The sequence below is a fragment of the Hyla sarda genome, chromosome 7 (assembly GCF_029499605.1).
Source record: "Hyla sarda isolate aHylSar1 chromosome 7, aHylSar1.hap1, whole genome shotgun sequence".
Classification (NCBI taxonomy): domain Eukaryota; kingdom Metazoa; phylum Chordata; class Amphibia; order Anura; family Hylidae; genus Hyla; species Hyla sarda.
The window spans coordinates 178,080,586-178,096,509 of record NC_079195.1 but is presented as its reverse complement, the minus strand read 5'-3'; the positions used below and the strand labels follow the sequence as shown (position 1 = coordinate 178,096,509).

The 15,924-nt window shown below is 45.0% G+C and overlaps 1 protein-coding gene across 2 annotated transcripts; it reads right to left on the bottom strand.

The window, feature by feature from the left end:
- Nucleotides 1-12,279: 12,279 nt before the first annotated feature.
- Nucleotides 12,280-13,696, bottom strand: LOC130282363 (pulmonary surfactant-associated protein A-like). 2 transcript variants are annotated; one of them, XM_056530536.1, is made up of 2 exons: nucleotides 13,063-13,696; nucleotides 12,280-12,783 (listed from the first exon to the last, which is right to left on the bottom strand). In XM_056530536.1, the coding sequence occupies exons 1-2, from the start codon at nucleotides 13,136-13,138 to the stop codon at nucleotides 12,398-12,400; spliced, it is 462 nt and encodes a 153-aa protein (XP_056386511.1). In that variant the 5' UTR covers nucleotides 13,139-13,696; the 3' UTR covers nucleotides 12,280-12,397. The 2 variants fall into 2 exon arrangements, with proteins under 2 accessions (XP_056386511.1, XP_056386510.1); XM_056530535.1 differs by having other exon boundaries at nucleotides 13,291-13,696.
- Nucleotides 13,697-15,924: the final 2,228 nt, after the last annotated feature.

Below are 15,924 nucleotides of genomic sequence, written 5' to 3'. Positions count from 1 at the left end.
TATATGCAGAAAAAACTCTGTATTTTTGTAAAACACCAGCCGGTGAATACTATTGTTTGGACTTTGATGGTATGGAGCACCTTGACAGATTTACAGGTACTAAATGGTACAATACTTGGATGTACGTATGCGGTATGCACTGATGAGGGCAGTAATATGCGCAACTATAGGCAGAAAAAACTCAGTATTTTTTAAAAACACCAGCAAGTGAATACTATTGTTTGGACTTTGATGGTAGGGAGCACCTTGACAGATTAACAGGTACTAAATGGTACAATACTTTGATGTACCTATGCGGTATGCACTGATGAGGGCAGTAATATGTGTAACTATACGCAGAAAAAACTATTTAAAAAAAACACAGCCGGTGAATACTATTGTTTGGACTTGCACAGTATGTAGCCCCTTGACAGATTAACAGGTACAAAATGGTACAAATGCACTACAGTCCACTGAACAATCACGTATTTCTGAACAGCAGTGGGACCCAACAGTGCAGCACCACAAAAAAAAAAATCCAGGGATTAAACCCTAAATTGCACTCTGTCACACAATTCTGAGCAGCAGAAGATTTGTGGAGAAAAGAAAAACTCAATTGGGCTGAAAAATGAGGAGATAAGATGCTTCAGAAAGTTCAGGCAGCTTGGAGATCTGTATGAGGCAGCTGACAGCTATCTGCCCCTCTCTGCTGCAATGCTCAATAACGTGAATAGGAGGTTTAGCTATCAATGATCCTTCTCAGTGTAACAGCACAGCACTCTGCACTCCTGTCTTTCCCTAATGCTGATGTGACTAGCAGTTGCAGTGTAACGCTGTGGTATGAGCTATTCACACACACACAGTCCCGTCCTCTCTATCTGAGTGCATACATGAAATGAAGAGAGGCAAGATGGCCGCCGATTATATAGGGGCTGTGACATCACAGGGGTCAGTGAACACTGATAGGCTGCATCTCACATGTGATTCAGGGTCAGCCTGCCTACCTTCATTCTTGCCGCTGTTTCCCGCCCTCTGTTTGCCGCTGTTTCCCACCCGCTGTAAAATGGAGTTTAATGAAGTGATTCGCGCAACAGTGATTCCCGCTACAAGACTATAAGAATATCCCTATTCTGACTAAGTATTGTGACATTGTGACTAAGTATAGTTTCATTATGAGATCTACATTGTTCTATGATGGTTCCACAGTAGTGCTCTACACAGAAACCAGTCCTTTTTTCAAGACATTTTGATAATTTATTGAAGGTAATCTGTGCTCTTTCTGTTCTTAGGAGCGGACAGTGTCCCCCAATGATAGGATCACTCACTGGACTCCTAAGCATGGAAAGATAAGAGATTTTATCCAATAAATGACAGGTTATCTTTTCCCACAATGATATACTTTATACAGAGCTCAAGTCCTGCAGGAACACATGGGAACTGAGTTCCTGCACTTTTTCTTTCTACAGCAAGAACACCGTTGCCATTAGCAGGAGTCCTGCGGGACCAGCTCTTTAGTGGAAGAGTTCCCACACTTTTTTTTTCAAGGACTTGACCCCTGACTTTATATCAATCTGCTTGGCTCCTCCTACTTTATAACATGACCTCAATCATTAGCATATATATTTCAATAGATAAGATTGCATTCTCAGATGGGGAGGGTGGTGTGTAGAGCCTAGGTTCACTGTGAACAGGACATTTTTAGCGTTCCTGTTCCTACACCAGTTTATTTGCTACTATGCCATTGATTGCGGTGGCACATGTCTGAGCGGTGGCGGTCACATGCCTGGGCGGCCGCTGCTGCATACGAAATATCTACCCAGAATTTCAGAAGTTGGGGCCAAAGAAATATATGCAGTTGTCAGGAGAAGTCATCATGGCAGTTCTGGAGAAAAAAAAGTGAATGACTCCAATGACAGAAGACGTCACTTGTGAGTCACACACTTGTCTGGTATGGTAAATAAGTGTACTGTCCATGAGTTAATTATTCTGATACATTTTGAATTCTGTATTCTGTCCTGTCTCCAAGAAACGTATGGATAAGGCCCGGCTTACATAGAAACTTATTGTGACACAATAATCAATCTGTGGAGCTACAGACAGTCTCTTTGTAGCCAAGGCCTGAGTGACATCTGGATGTTACCAATCCTCTGGTCGATAGTATGTGTCCTTACATAGTGTGATACTATCAGTGATTATTGGACACTGTTAATACGAAGGGACAAGGGAAAAGGGTGGAAAGCACAGTACAGAATTCTAAATAAAGATGTTCCAGAAAAATGTCATCAGCATAACTTCAAGACAAATCCTCTTATCTTTATTTTTACAAATTATTTAACGAAAGATATGTGTTTACTACAACAGACAGGTCAGGAAAAGGGACATATCCTTTAAAATGGTTATTCATTCTGCCTATAACTGGGTCTTAACAGAGCTGTATTTTTGTTTATAGTCTAAAATGTGATCATCTATTCAGACAGACCTGGTATCTGATTTATGATCACTGTATGGCAGTATACTGGTTATATTGGTACACTTATCTCTCTTTTGCTAATTAAGGTATTTTAAAAGGAGATCTGATTTGTAAGACACTTACCTGTGGGGTCCGAACGATGGGACTCCCGCGATCTCCTGTACGGGGCCCCGGCTGTAGCGTTAGTTCATCCCCGCCTCTCCCATAGAGCTATATAGGGGGCGTGTCATCGACTTCAGTGAGGTTGACGACACGAGCATTAGCTGCACACAGCCGAGGCAATGCCTGGACCCCGTACGGGAGCTCGCGGGGGGATCCCAGCAGTCAAACACTTATCCCCTATCTTACACTGCAGTACTCCTTTAAGTTGATCATTTTGTATAGCCCATGAATACCTAAATGTTCATTGGCAGAAAAAAGGTTTCCCACCCCTGGTCTAGATCAACCACAGTAGTGGTCTTTTTTTAACCCTTCCAATGGACTTACGCCTAAGGTCTTCCTGCAGATATTTCTGCAGTCATTGATGGTTTTTGGCTATGGCCCTTTTATTTAATTTTTTTAAAGTGTACCTGTCAGTAGAAAAACCTTTTGACATGTTCTAGAGAAAGTTTTTCAGGCGCATGCTCATGTTCTACCTCTATAAAAACAATATTTATGATAAAATATGTACTTTTACCCACAATTGATGAGTGGTGTAACCATACTGTTACGCCGAGCGCTCCGGGTCCCTGCTCCTCCCCGGAGCGCTCACGGCGTCTCTCTCCCTGCAGCGCCCCGGTCGGTCCCGCTGACCGGGAGCGCTGCACTGACATGGCCGTCGGGGATGCGATTCGCACAGCGGGACGCACCCGCTCGCGAATCGCATCCCGAGTCACTTACCCGTCCCGGTCCCCTGCTGTCATGTGCTGGCGCGCGCCGGCTCTCTAAGACTTAAAGGGCCAGTGCACCAATGATTGGTGCCTGGCCCAATTAGCTTTATTGGCTTCCACCTGCTCCCTGGCTATATCTGCTCACTGCCCCTGCACTCCCTTGCCGGATCTTGTTGCCTTGTGCCAGTGAAAGCGTTTAGTGTTGTCCAAGCCTGTGTTACCTGAACTCTGCTATCCATCTTGACTACGAACCTTGCCGCCTGCCCCGACCTTCTGCTACGTCTGACCTTGCCTCTGCCTAGTCCTTCTGTCCCACGCCTTCTCAGCAGTCAGCGAGGTTGAGCCGTTGCTAGTGGATACGACCTGGTTGCTACTGCCGCAGCAAGACCATCCCGCTTTGCGGCGGGCTCTGGTGAACACCAGTAGCCTCTTAGAACCGGTCCACCAGCACGGTCCACGCCAATCCCTCGCTGACACAGAGGATCCACTACCTGTAAGCCGAATCTTGTCAGTAGACCCGGCCATGGATCCCGCTGAGGTGCCGCTGCCAAGTCTCGCTGACCTTACCACGGTGGTCGCTCAGCAATCGCAGCAGATTGCCCAACAAGGACAGCAGCTGTCGCAGTTGACCGCCACGTTACAGCAACTTCTGCCTCTGCTACAGCAGCAACCATCTCCTCCGCCAGCTCCTGCACCTCCTCCGCAGCGAGTGGCCGCTCCTAGCCTCCGCTTGTCCCTGCCGGACAAATTTGATGGGGACTCTAGACTCTGCCGTGGATTTCTGTCTCAATGTTCCCTGCATATGGAGATGTTGTCGGACTTGTTTCCTACAGAACGGTCTAAGGTGGCGTTCGTAGTGAGCCTTCTTTCAGGAAAGGCCTTGTCTTGGGCCACACCGCTCTGGGACCGCAATGATCCTGCCACAGCCACAGTCCAGTCCTTCTTTGCTGAAGTCCGTAGTGTCTTCGAGGAACCAGCCCGAGCTTCTTCTGCCGAGACTGCCCTGCTGAACCTGGTCCAGGGTAATTCTTCAGTGGGCGAGTACGCCATCCAATTTCGTACTATTGCTTCCGAATTATCATGGAATAACGAGGCTCTCTGCGCGACCTTTAAAAAAGGCCTATCCAGTAGCATCAAGGATGTGCTGGCCGCACGAGAGATTCCTGCCAACCTGCAAGAACTTATCCATTTGGCCACCCGCATTGACATGCGTTTTTCTGAGAGACATCAGGAGCTCCGCCAGGAAAAAGACTTAGATCTCTGGGCACCTCTCCCACAGCATCCTTTGCAGTCTACGCCTGGGCCTCCCGCCGAGGAGGCCATGCAAGTGGATCGGTCTCGCCTGACCCAGGAAGAGAGGAATCGCCGTAGGGAAGAAAATCTTTGTCTGTACTGTGCCAGTACCGAGCATTTCTTGGTGGATTGCCCTATTCGTCCTCCACGTCTGGGAAACGCACGCACGCACCCAGCTCACGTGGGTGTGGCGTCTCTTGGTTCAAAGTCTGCTTCTCCACGTCTCACGGTGCCCGTGCGGATTTCTCCTTCAGCCAACTCCTCCCTCTCAGCCGTGGCCTGCTTGGACTCTGGTGCCTCTGGGAATTTCATTTTGGAGTCTTTGGTGAATAAATTCTGCATCCCGGTGACCCGTCTCGTCAAGCCGCTCTACATTTCCGCGGTCAACGGAGTCAGATTGGATTGCACCGTGCGTTACCGCACAGAACCCCTCTTGATGTGTATTGGACCCCATCACGAAGTGATTGAGTTCTTCGTCCTTCCCAACTGTACCTCTGAGGTCCTCCTCGGTCTGCCATGGCTCCGGCTTCATTCTCCCACCCTTGACTGGACCACCGGGGAGATCAAGAACTGGGACTCTGCTTGCCATAGGAAGTGCCTCTCCCCCCCTCCCAGTCCCGTCAGGCAAGCCTCAGTGCCTCCTCATGGCCCCCGTCCTGGTGACACACTGCCCCGTGCCAGGCTTCGCCCTCTGCCCTCCCTCCCCCTTCCCACTCCTGCTGTACTGCCTGCCTTTGAGGAAACCCTCCATTCACTCCCGGTGTCCTCGTCCCAGGTAAAGCATTTGTCGGACAAAAAAAGGGGGAGACCTAAGGGGGGGGGGGTACTGTTACGCCGAGCGCTCCGGGTCCCTGCTCCTCCCCGGAGCGCTCACGGCGTCTCTCTCCCTGCAGCGCCCCGGTCGGTCCCGCTGACCGGGAGCGCTGCACTGACAAGGCCGTCGGGGATGCGATTCGCACAGCGGGACGCACCCGCTCGCGAATCGCATCCCGAGTCACTTACCCGTCCCGGTCCCCTGCTGTCATGTGCTGGCGCGCGCGGCTCCGCTCTCTAGGGCGCGCGCGCGCCGGCTCTCTGAGACTTAAAGGGCCAGTGCACCAATGATTGGTGCCTGGCCCAATTAGCTTAATTGGCTTCCACCTGCTCCCTGGCTATATCTGCTCACTGCCCCTGCACTCCCTTGCCGGATCTTGTTGCCTTGTGCCAGTGAAAGCGTTTAGTGTTGTCCAAGCCTGTGTTACCTGAACTCTGCTATCCATCTTGACTACGAACCTTGCCGCCTGCCCCGACCTTCTGCTACGTCTGACCTTGCCTCTGCCTAGTCCTTCTGTCCCACGCCTTCTCAGCAGTCAGCGAGGTTGAGCCGTTGCTAGTGGATACGACCTGGTTGCTACTGCCGCAGCAAGACCATCCCGCTTTGCGGCGGGCTCTGGTGAACACCAGTAGCCTCTTAGAACCGGTCCACCAGCACGGTCCACGCCAATCCCTCGCTGACACAGAGGATCCACTACCTGTAAGCCGAATCGTGTCACATACCACTTACAAGCCTTTTGGTATCCGCTCCTTTCTGTTGAAAACTTGTCCCGCCCAAACAGTATGAAAATAGAAGAAAAAAGAAAATATAGGAAAGCAAACACCTGACTCATACATCCATAGTCATATTCTGTGCAAATACACCTGATACTTTAGTAGCACTTACTTCACTGAGGGGAGTGTGGAAACTACTACCCCCCCCCCCCAGGCTGGCTTTGGGTATTACTTTCTACTCATGCTCTAATCTGCTCCCGCCTGCTTCTCCTCTGTTAGTGTCTTTCTCTGTCCTCTCTCTCTCTCTCTCTCTCTCTCTCTCTCTCCAAGCTGAGATTCCAAATAAATTGTATGTTATCTGTAAGATTTAGTTCAAAGGCATTTATTTGCATCCGCGTGTTGGTGCTTTACCCCTTTCTCAAGGATACATAAAAAATACTAATATCACCTACCAATACCAATACTTATACTACTCCCCCCCCCCCCCAAAAAAAAAGGTAGTTGTTATGCAATGGAAATGACGACTCATCCTACAACTGACCTCTAATAATCTCCTTTCTACTTTTTCTTCATAGACCTCAATTTAAATACAAAAACTTTCCCTTTTGTGTAAAATAGCAAGCCTCCTTTTCTTATATTTTCTCCATAGGGGATACTTTCAATAGGTCTGAATTTCCCTCATGGTATTGTGACAAATGATGGGTAACACTATGTTTACAAAATGTATGTATTATATTAAATGTATAGGAGTTCATGCAGTTCCTTAAAGGGGTACCCGTTAAAAACATCTTATCCCCTATTCGCTCTGTGACCAATGACCATGGCCCCACCATTCACCTGAGTTCGTGGGGGTCCCCGGTGGCGGGTGAATGGCGCGGCAAGTCATCATGCATGGAGGGGAGTCCGCTCCGTGCACCCAATAACAGGGGTGCCGCAGCGGATATCACATCTTATCCCCTATCCTTTGGTTAGGGGATAAGATGTTTTCAATGGAGTACCCATTTAAAGTTTGTAAAGTCCTTTCTACATATGGGAGGCCACACAGGCACTCCAGAAGTTTATTCCGAAATCACTATCATTATACTATTCCATTTTTAATTTCTATTGTTTCCTTCCAGATGTTGCAAAACTACAACTCCCAACATGCCCAGACAGTCCAGGCATGCTAGGAGTTGTAGTTCGGTAACATCTGGCCCTTCAGATGTTGCAGAACTACAACTCCCAGCATGCCTGGACAGTCTCAGCATGCTAGGAGTTGTAGTTTTGCAACATCTGGATGAGCACTGTTTGGAGACCACTATACAGGGGTGTCCAAACTGTAGCACTCCAGATGTCAATTCAATGCATGCCGAGACTGTCCAGGCATGCTGGGAGATGTCGTTTGGCAACATCTGGCCCTTCGGATGTTGCCGAACTACAACTCCCAGCATGCTTGGGCAGTTTGGGCATGCTTGGAGTTGAAGTCTTGCAACATCTGGACGGCTACAGTTTGGAGACGAATACACAGGGGACTCCAAACAGTTCTCCTCCAGTTGTTGCATAACTACCATCATGCCCTTTGGCTGTCAAGCATGCTGGGAGTTGTAGTATTGCAACAACTGGAGGTGCACAGGTTGGGAAATATTGTCTGTTTCCTAACTCAGTGTTACCCAACCTCATGTGCCTCCTGCTGTTGACAGACCATGCATGCTGGGAGTTATAGTTTTGCAACAGCTGGAGGCACATGGGTTGGGAAACACTGAGTTAGGAAACAGACAATGGTGCGGAAACTCTGCGGTAGTCTGTTACCTAACTCAGTGTTTCCCAATCCCAACCAGTGTGCCTCTAGCTGTTGCACAACTACAATTCCCAGCATGCACGGTCTGTCAGTGCATGCTGGGAGTTGTAGTTTTCCCCTCCCCCACGTGATTGTACAGGGTACATTCACATGGGCGGGTTTACAGCAAGTTTCCCGCTTCAAGTTTAAAGTGTGGCAGATTTTCTGCTGCAACGGGAAACTCACTGTAAACCTCTGCCCGTGTGAATGTACCCTAAAAACACTACACTACACTGCACTAACCCTAAATAAAGAGTAAAACACTACATATACACTCTTACACTGTCGCCCACCGCCCCCCCAATAAAAATGTAAAACGTCTTGTACGTCAGTTTTTCCAAAATGGAGCCTCCAGCTGTTTCAAAATAACAACTTCCAGAATTGCCGGACAGCCATTGACAGTCCAGGCATGTTGGGAGTTTTGCAACAGCTGGAGGCACCCTGTTTGGGGAAAACTGACGTACAGTATTTTTGGTGGAGGAGGCAAGTGAAATGCTTGCATCCGGGTTCACCCCTATAAAGAACCCTAATTTAGGCCTCAAATGCGCATGGCGCTCTCTTACTTCAGAGCCCTGTCGTATTTCAAGGCAACAGTTTAGGGCCACAGATGGTGTATCGCCGTACTCGGGAGAAATTGCGCTACAAATTTTGGGGGGCTTTTTTTCCTTTTACCCCTTATGAAAAGTTAAAATTGGGGTCTAAACCAGCATGTTAGTGTAGTAAAAATTTTTTTTTTTTACTTTAACATTCTGGTGTTGCCCCATACTTTTCATTTTCAGAAGAGGTAAAAGGAAATAAAGACCGCCAAAATTTTTAACACAATTACTCCCGAGTACGGAAATACCCTATATGTGGGCATAAAATGCTCTGCGGACGCACAACAAGGCTGAGGAGTGAGAGCGTACCATGTACATTTGAGGCCTAAACTGGTGATTTACACAGGGGTGGCTGCTGGTTGCAGCGGTTCTAACATAAACGGAAAATAAATAAATACCCACATGTGACCCCATTTTGGAAACTACACCCCTCACGGAACGTAACAAGGGGTATAGTGAGCCTTAACATCCCACATGTGACTGACAGATTTTTGAAACAGTGATCCGTGAAAATGAAGAATGTCATTTTTCATTTGCACAGCCCACTGTTACAAAGATCTGTCAAACGCCAGTGGGGTGTAAATGCTCACTGCACCCCTAGTTACATTCCATGAGGGGTGTAGTTTCCAAATAGTGTGCTATGTGGGTGTTTTTGCAATTCTGGCATCATGGGGTCTTCCTAAACGTGACATGCCCCGCAAAAACCATTTCACTAAAATTCGCTTTCCAAAAGCCCAATGTCTCTCCTTCCCTTCTGAGACCTCTAGTGCACCCGCAGAGCACTTTACATCCACATATGAGGTATTTACTTACTCAAGAGAAATGGGGTTTCACATTTTGCGGGACATTTTCACCAATTACTCCTTGTGAAAATGAAAAATTTGGGGTAACATCAGCATTTTAGTAAAAAAAAAATGTCTTTCATTTTCACGTCCAACTTCAATGCAAAGTCGTCAAACACCTGTGGGGTGTTAAAGCTCACTGTACCCCTTATTGTGTTCCTTGAGGGGTGTAGTTTCCCAAATAGTATACCATGTTTGGTGTTTTTCACCGTTCTGGCACCATGGGGGCTTCCTAAATGAGACATGCCCCGCAAAAAACAATTCAGCAAAATTTGCTTTCCAAAATCCCAATGTCGCTCCTTCCCTTTTAAGCCCTCTAGTGCACCCACAGATCACTTTACATCCACATATGATATATTTACTTACTCGAGAGAAATTGTGTTTCAAATTGTTGGGGGACATTTTCACCTATGACCCCTTGTGAAAATGAAAAATTTGGGGTAACATAGGGATTTTAGTGAAAAAAAATTAATTTTTCCTTTTCACGTCCAACTTTATTGAAAATTCCTCAAACACTTGTGGGGTGTTAAGGCTCACTGTACCGCTTGTTACATTCCTTGAGGGGTGTAGTTTCCCAAATAGTATACCATGTGGGGTGTTTTTCGCTGTTCTGGCACCATAGGGCTTCCTAAATGCGACATGCCCCGCAAAAACCATTTCAGCAAAATTTCAGCATTGTTGCTACTTCTCTTCTGAGCCCTCTAGTGCACCCACAAAGCACTTTACATCCACATATGCGGTAGTTTGCAGGGCATTTTCTCCATTTACCCCTTGTAAAAAAAAAAATATGGGTCTACAAGAACATGTTAGTGTAAAAAATTAAGATTTAGAATTTTCGCCTCCAATTTGCTGCTATTTCTGCGAAACACCGAAAGGGTTAACAAACTTTCTGAATGTCCTTTTGAATACGTTGAGTGGTGCAGTTTTCATAATGCGGTCCATTATGGGGTATTTATAACATGAAGACCCTCAAATTCACTTCAAAACTTAACTGGTCCCGGAAAAATTCAGATTTTGAAATTTACTTGAAAAAATTGGAAAATTGCTAAGGAACTTTGAAGCCTTCTGATGTCTTTAAAAAGTGAAAACATGTCAACTTTATGATGCAAACATAAAGTAGACATATTGTATATGTGAATCAATATATAATTTATTTGGTATGTCTATTTTCCTCACAAGCAGAGAGCTTCAAAGTTATAAAAATGCAAAATTTTCAAATTTTTCATAGAATTTTGACATTTTTCACCAAGAAATTATGCAAGTATCGGCGAAAATTTACCACTAACACAAAGTAGAATGTGTCACGAAAAAACTCTCTCTGAATCAAATTCATAAGAAAAAGCATCCCAGAGTTATTAACCCCTTAAGGACTCAGCCCATTTTGGCCTTAAGGACTCAGACAATTTAATTTTTACGTTTTCATTTTTTCCTCCTCGCCTTCTAAAAATCACAACTCTTTTATATTTTCATCCACAGACTAGTATGAGGGCTTGTTTTTTGCGCGACCAGTTGTCCTTTGTAATAACATCACTCATTATATCATAAAATGTATGGCGCAACCAAAAAAACACTATTTTTGTGGGGAAATTAAAACGAAAAACGCAATTTTGCTGATTTTGGAAGGTTTTGTTTTCACGCCGTACAATTTATGGTAAAAATGACATGTGTTCTTTATTCTGAGCGTCAATACGATTAAAATGATACCCATTATTATATACTTTTATATTATTGTTGCGCTTAAAAAAAAATCACAAACTTTTTAACCAAATTAGTACGTTTATAATCCCTTTATTTTGATGACCTCTAACTTTTTATTTTTCCGTATAAGCAGCAGTATGGGGGCTCATTTTTTGCGCCATGATCTGTACTTTTTTTTGATACCACATTTGCATATAAAAAACTTTTAATACATTTTTCATAATTTTTTTTTAATAAAATGTATTAAAAAAGTAGGAATTTTGGACTTTTTTTTATTTTTTTTCGTTCACGCCATTCACCGTACGGGATCATTAACATTTTATTTTAATAGTTCGGACATTTACGCACGCGGCGATACCAAATATGTCTATAAAAAATGTTTTTTTACGCTTTTTGGGGGTAAAATAGGAAAAGACGGACGTTTTACTTTTTTATTGGGGGAGGGGATTTTTCACTTTTTTTTTACTTTTACTTTTACATTTTTTAACATTTTTTTTTACACTTGAATAGTCCCCATAGGGGACTATTCATAGCAATACCATGATTGCTAATACTGATCTGTTCTATGTATAGGACATAGAACAGATCAGTATTATCGGTCATCTCCTGCTCTGGTCTGCTCGATCACAGACCAGAGCAGGAGATGCCGGGAGCCGCACGGAGGAAGGAGAGGGGACCTCCGTGCGGCGTTATGAATGATCGGATCCCCGCAGCAGCGCTGCGGGCGATCCGATCGTTCATTTAAATCGCGAACTGCCGCAGATGCCGGGATCTGTATTGATCCCGGCACCTGAGGGGTTAATGGCGGACGCCCGCGAGATCGCGGGCGTCGGCCATTGCCGGCGGGTCCCTGGCTGCGATCAGCAGCCGGGATCAGCCGCGCATGACACGAGCATCGCTCCGATGCCCGCGGTTATGCTTAGGACGTAAATGTACGTCCTGGTGCGTTAAGTACCACCTCACCAGGACGTACATTTACGTCCTGCGTCCTTAAGGGGTTAATACTTAAAGTGACAGTGGTCAGAATTGCAAAAAATGCTCAAATCAAATCAAACAAATCAAAGTTTATTGTAAATTTATAATGTGGTGAAAACATCATGCATCACTTTTTGACCACATTTGACACAAACTGCACTCAAATAAAGGTGTTAAATCCTTTGATAATCTCCTCAATAAATTCTAACATAAATGGATACAATACAGAAATGAATAGCAGGATAAATAAAAATTAATAATTGTTGATTCACATTCCATTTAGGAATAATTTTTAATGCCTTTAGAGGACACTTTTTATTAATATTTTAAACTTACAAAATGAATTCACAGATGATCAGACGTTTTTCATCACAATTCTGATCATTCCATTTCCCATCCCCATACATTTCCACACAATCTTCATTTAGTTTAGAATTATCTGGTTGATTATCATACCAGATTGAGAATTTAATCTTTTCACCACTTAGATATCTGAATGTTCCTTCATCCTGAAGGTCATTTACACCCAGATATGCAAAGAAATTGTATTGATTCACTGTTTTCTTTACAGCGTTGTTCTCATCTTCATTCAGTGGTATAGGCAATTGACCTCCTGCCCTGGCACAAGTGTTAATGGCATCATTGTAATTCGCCGTTACACCTTGTGAAATATAGATCTTGTTTCCAGCTGCTGCTGCACTCTTAGAAAATGTTAAAGCTGAAATAAAGAGAATACAGATTGGTAAATATTACATACAACGACAGCTCCCAGACACAATGGGGGAGATTTATCAGAACCTATGCAGGGAGAAAGTTAACCACTTGCCCATAGCAACCAATCAGATCGCTTCTTTCATTTTTCAGATGCCTTTAAAAAAAAGAAAGAAACATGCTGATTGGTTGCTATGGGCAACTGGCCAACTTCTCCTCTGGATAGGTTTTATTAAATCTCCCCCAATATTACTATAGCATCTTCACAGTTTAGCTTTCATTTTACCAGAGCTATGTAAAAAAATGAAACCTAAGCTGTGGTTGGTTGCTATGGGCAAATCAGACTTGTTTGTCACTAACATTATCAAACTGGGTCATTGTATTAAGTTGTATAAGACAATCAGCCATATCAGAGACCAACAATGTATAGACCCCACAAGACCTATGAAGGAGTCCTGTGATATCTAGAACCAAGTCATTAGCCGCAGATCCTTTATGGACACCTGTTCACTACCTTTTTTTTGTTCATTTTTTCCTGATTGCAAAACTAAGCAACCTTTTAAATAGACTTCATTAAACATTTCCTGCCATTTTGCTGCTTCACAGAGAGCTAAGAAAATCAGTCGGATTTTTTCCCCCTCTTTCAGTGTTAGCAGCAGAGGGGGAACATGCATGGAGGGCAGCTCACACAGGCTGAAGACAGGGAGGAAAGTGCACAAAAGGAAGTGAGCTGAGGAGGATTTCATGATCCGTGTACAAGTGTTGAGAGAAAGGAGAACAGCACCAGCAAACTGTAGACTCGTACACACAGACCTTACATTCAACATGTATTACTGGGAGGACACTACCTCTTGAAAAGGAACTGAACCTAAAAGCAGGCTGCAAACTGAATATCAGGGGGCCTAAAAACGAATAAAGTAATTAAGATTGTAAACTCAAATGTAGTGCAACTTTTTTCTTTTTACATATATGGAAACCACCAACATGTAAAAGTATCTTTTTTCCATTTTAATGGTGTCCATTGCTTTAAAGTCCTATATATTACATGGTTAGGTTTCATTGGATCAGATTCGTTTTTTCCAGTACAACCATGGACACTAGATTTTGGAGGGGCCTTAGGCCACATTCCTACATGCCAGTCAATGCATACGGCTGAAACCATGCCCCTATGCATTCACCAATGGCCATGCAAAGTTGCTTATAATCCCAGCAACATTGCACAGCCATTGGAGAACGCATATGGGACAAGGTTCAGCTGCACGCATTCACCAATAAAAAGCAAATGGGCATTGCATTTAGTGATACAGTATTATCCTTCTGTTCGGTGACCCTTTTCTTCCCTCATTGCCTCTTTAGTACCTTTTTTCTTGTTTAAAGCCTCCTCAGTGCCATTCATAACCCCTTTAATACCTTTCTGTTATCAATGGGTAGTTATTAAACAATGAATGGCAACTGCACAGAAAGAAACAAAGGTGAAATAAATTGCAAATGGGCACCAAAGAGGCATTGAATTATGTAGTAAAAAAATTATAAATTTATGCATGAAAATTAGTAGGTTTAAAAATGTCCTCTTCTGACCCCTATTAGTTTTTATTTTTCCGCATACAGTGATGTATGAGGGTTCATTTTTTGCATCGTGATCTCTTGTTTTTGATTCCATGTACATTTTGATCGGTTTTTATAAAAAATTTTAGGGTATACCAAGTGACCAAAAATATTTTATTTTACTTTTAATTTAACAGCACGACCTATTTGCTAATGAATTCATAGAGAAGCCTGTAAATAAATGGCTGGACAATGTGTTTGCAAAACTCATGCAAAAACTGTTTGGTTTTTTTTTGTTGCATGCTTACATGTGATTAGACAATGGGAGAGATTTATCAAAATTTGTACAGAGGAAAAATTGACCAGTTGCCCATAGCAACCAATCAGATTGTTTCTTTCATTTTTCAAAAGGGCTTTGAAACATGAAAAAGCGATCTGATTGGTTACTATGAGCAACAGGTCATCTTTTCCTCTGCACAGGTTTTGATGAATGTTCCCCAATGTGTTTTTTTCCCCACCTATTCCTGTGCCCCCCAACTCTTATCTATAAGATGTCCACATTCTTCATTACTGTTTGTATAACGATTTCCAAGAAAACAAGAATCTAAATGTCATTACTAACCGTTTCTAAGCGTTTGCACGTTTGACTCCACTTTCAGTAATCTTCTATCCAAAATGCCCAATTGAAATTTAAGAGGTTCAAGCACTGAAAAATACATTATACAGGTTAATAGTATACTGTTTATTTTAGAACAAATAAAAGGGAACCTATCAGCTGTTTCATGAAACTCAGGCAGCATGATACAGGGCTAGACACCCCGATACAGGGAGGAGTAGCCAGGAACTAAGTATGCAGCCAGAAAAGCAGCTCTCCACCACTGCTACCTGCCTCGCTGAGTTTCTTACTATAGACTTACAGGAAGAGACTTCCGAGTGAAGCCGAGGTGGGGAGCAGCTGTGGAGAACCTCCTCCTTGACTGTGTACCATTGTTACGCCGAGCGCTCCGGGTCCCTGCTCCTCCCCGGAGCGCTCACGGCGTCTCTCTCCCTGCAGCGCCCCGGTCAGACCCGCTGACCGTGAGCGCTGCACTGACATTGCCGGCGGGGATGCGATTCGCATAGTTGGACGCGCCCGCTCGCGAATTGCATCCCAAGTCACTTGCCCGTCCTGGTCCCCGTCTGTCATGTGCTGGCGCGCGTGGCTCCGCTCTCTAGGGCGCGCGCCCTGCCCCGTGTCAAGCTTCACCCTCTGCCCTCCCTCCCCATTCCCACTCCTGCTGTACTGCCTGCCTTTGAGGAAACCCTACTATCACTCCCGGTGTCCTCGTCCCATGTGAAGCAGTTGCCGGACAAAAAAAGGGGGAGACCTAAGGGGGGAGTACTGTTACGCTGAGCGCTCCGGGTCCCTGCTCCTCCCCGGAGCGCTCACGGCGTCTCTCTCCCTGCAGCGCCCGGGTCAGACCCGCTGACCGGGAGCACTGCACTGACATTGCCGGCGGGGATGCGATTCGCATAGCGGGACGCGCCCGCTCGCGAATCGCATCCCAAGTCACTTGCCCGTCCTGATCCCCGGCTGTCATGTGCTGGCGCGCGCGGCTCCGCT

Excerpts from the sequence above, each read along its gene's own strand:
- LOC130282363 (XM_056530535.1), bottom strand. The coding sequence starts at position 13,603 with ATGTTGAATGTAAGGTCTGTGTGTACGAGTCTACAGTTTGCTGGTGCT. Across the intron at positions 12,784-13,290 it reads AAAAAATGAACAAAAAAAAG|CTTTAACATTTTCTAAGAGT; the intron begins GTAGTGAACAGG and ends TCTTTATTTCAG.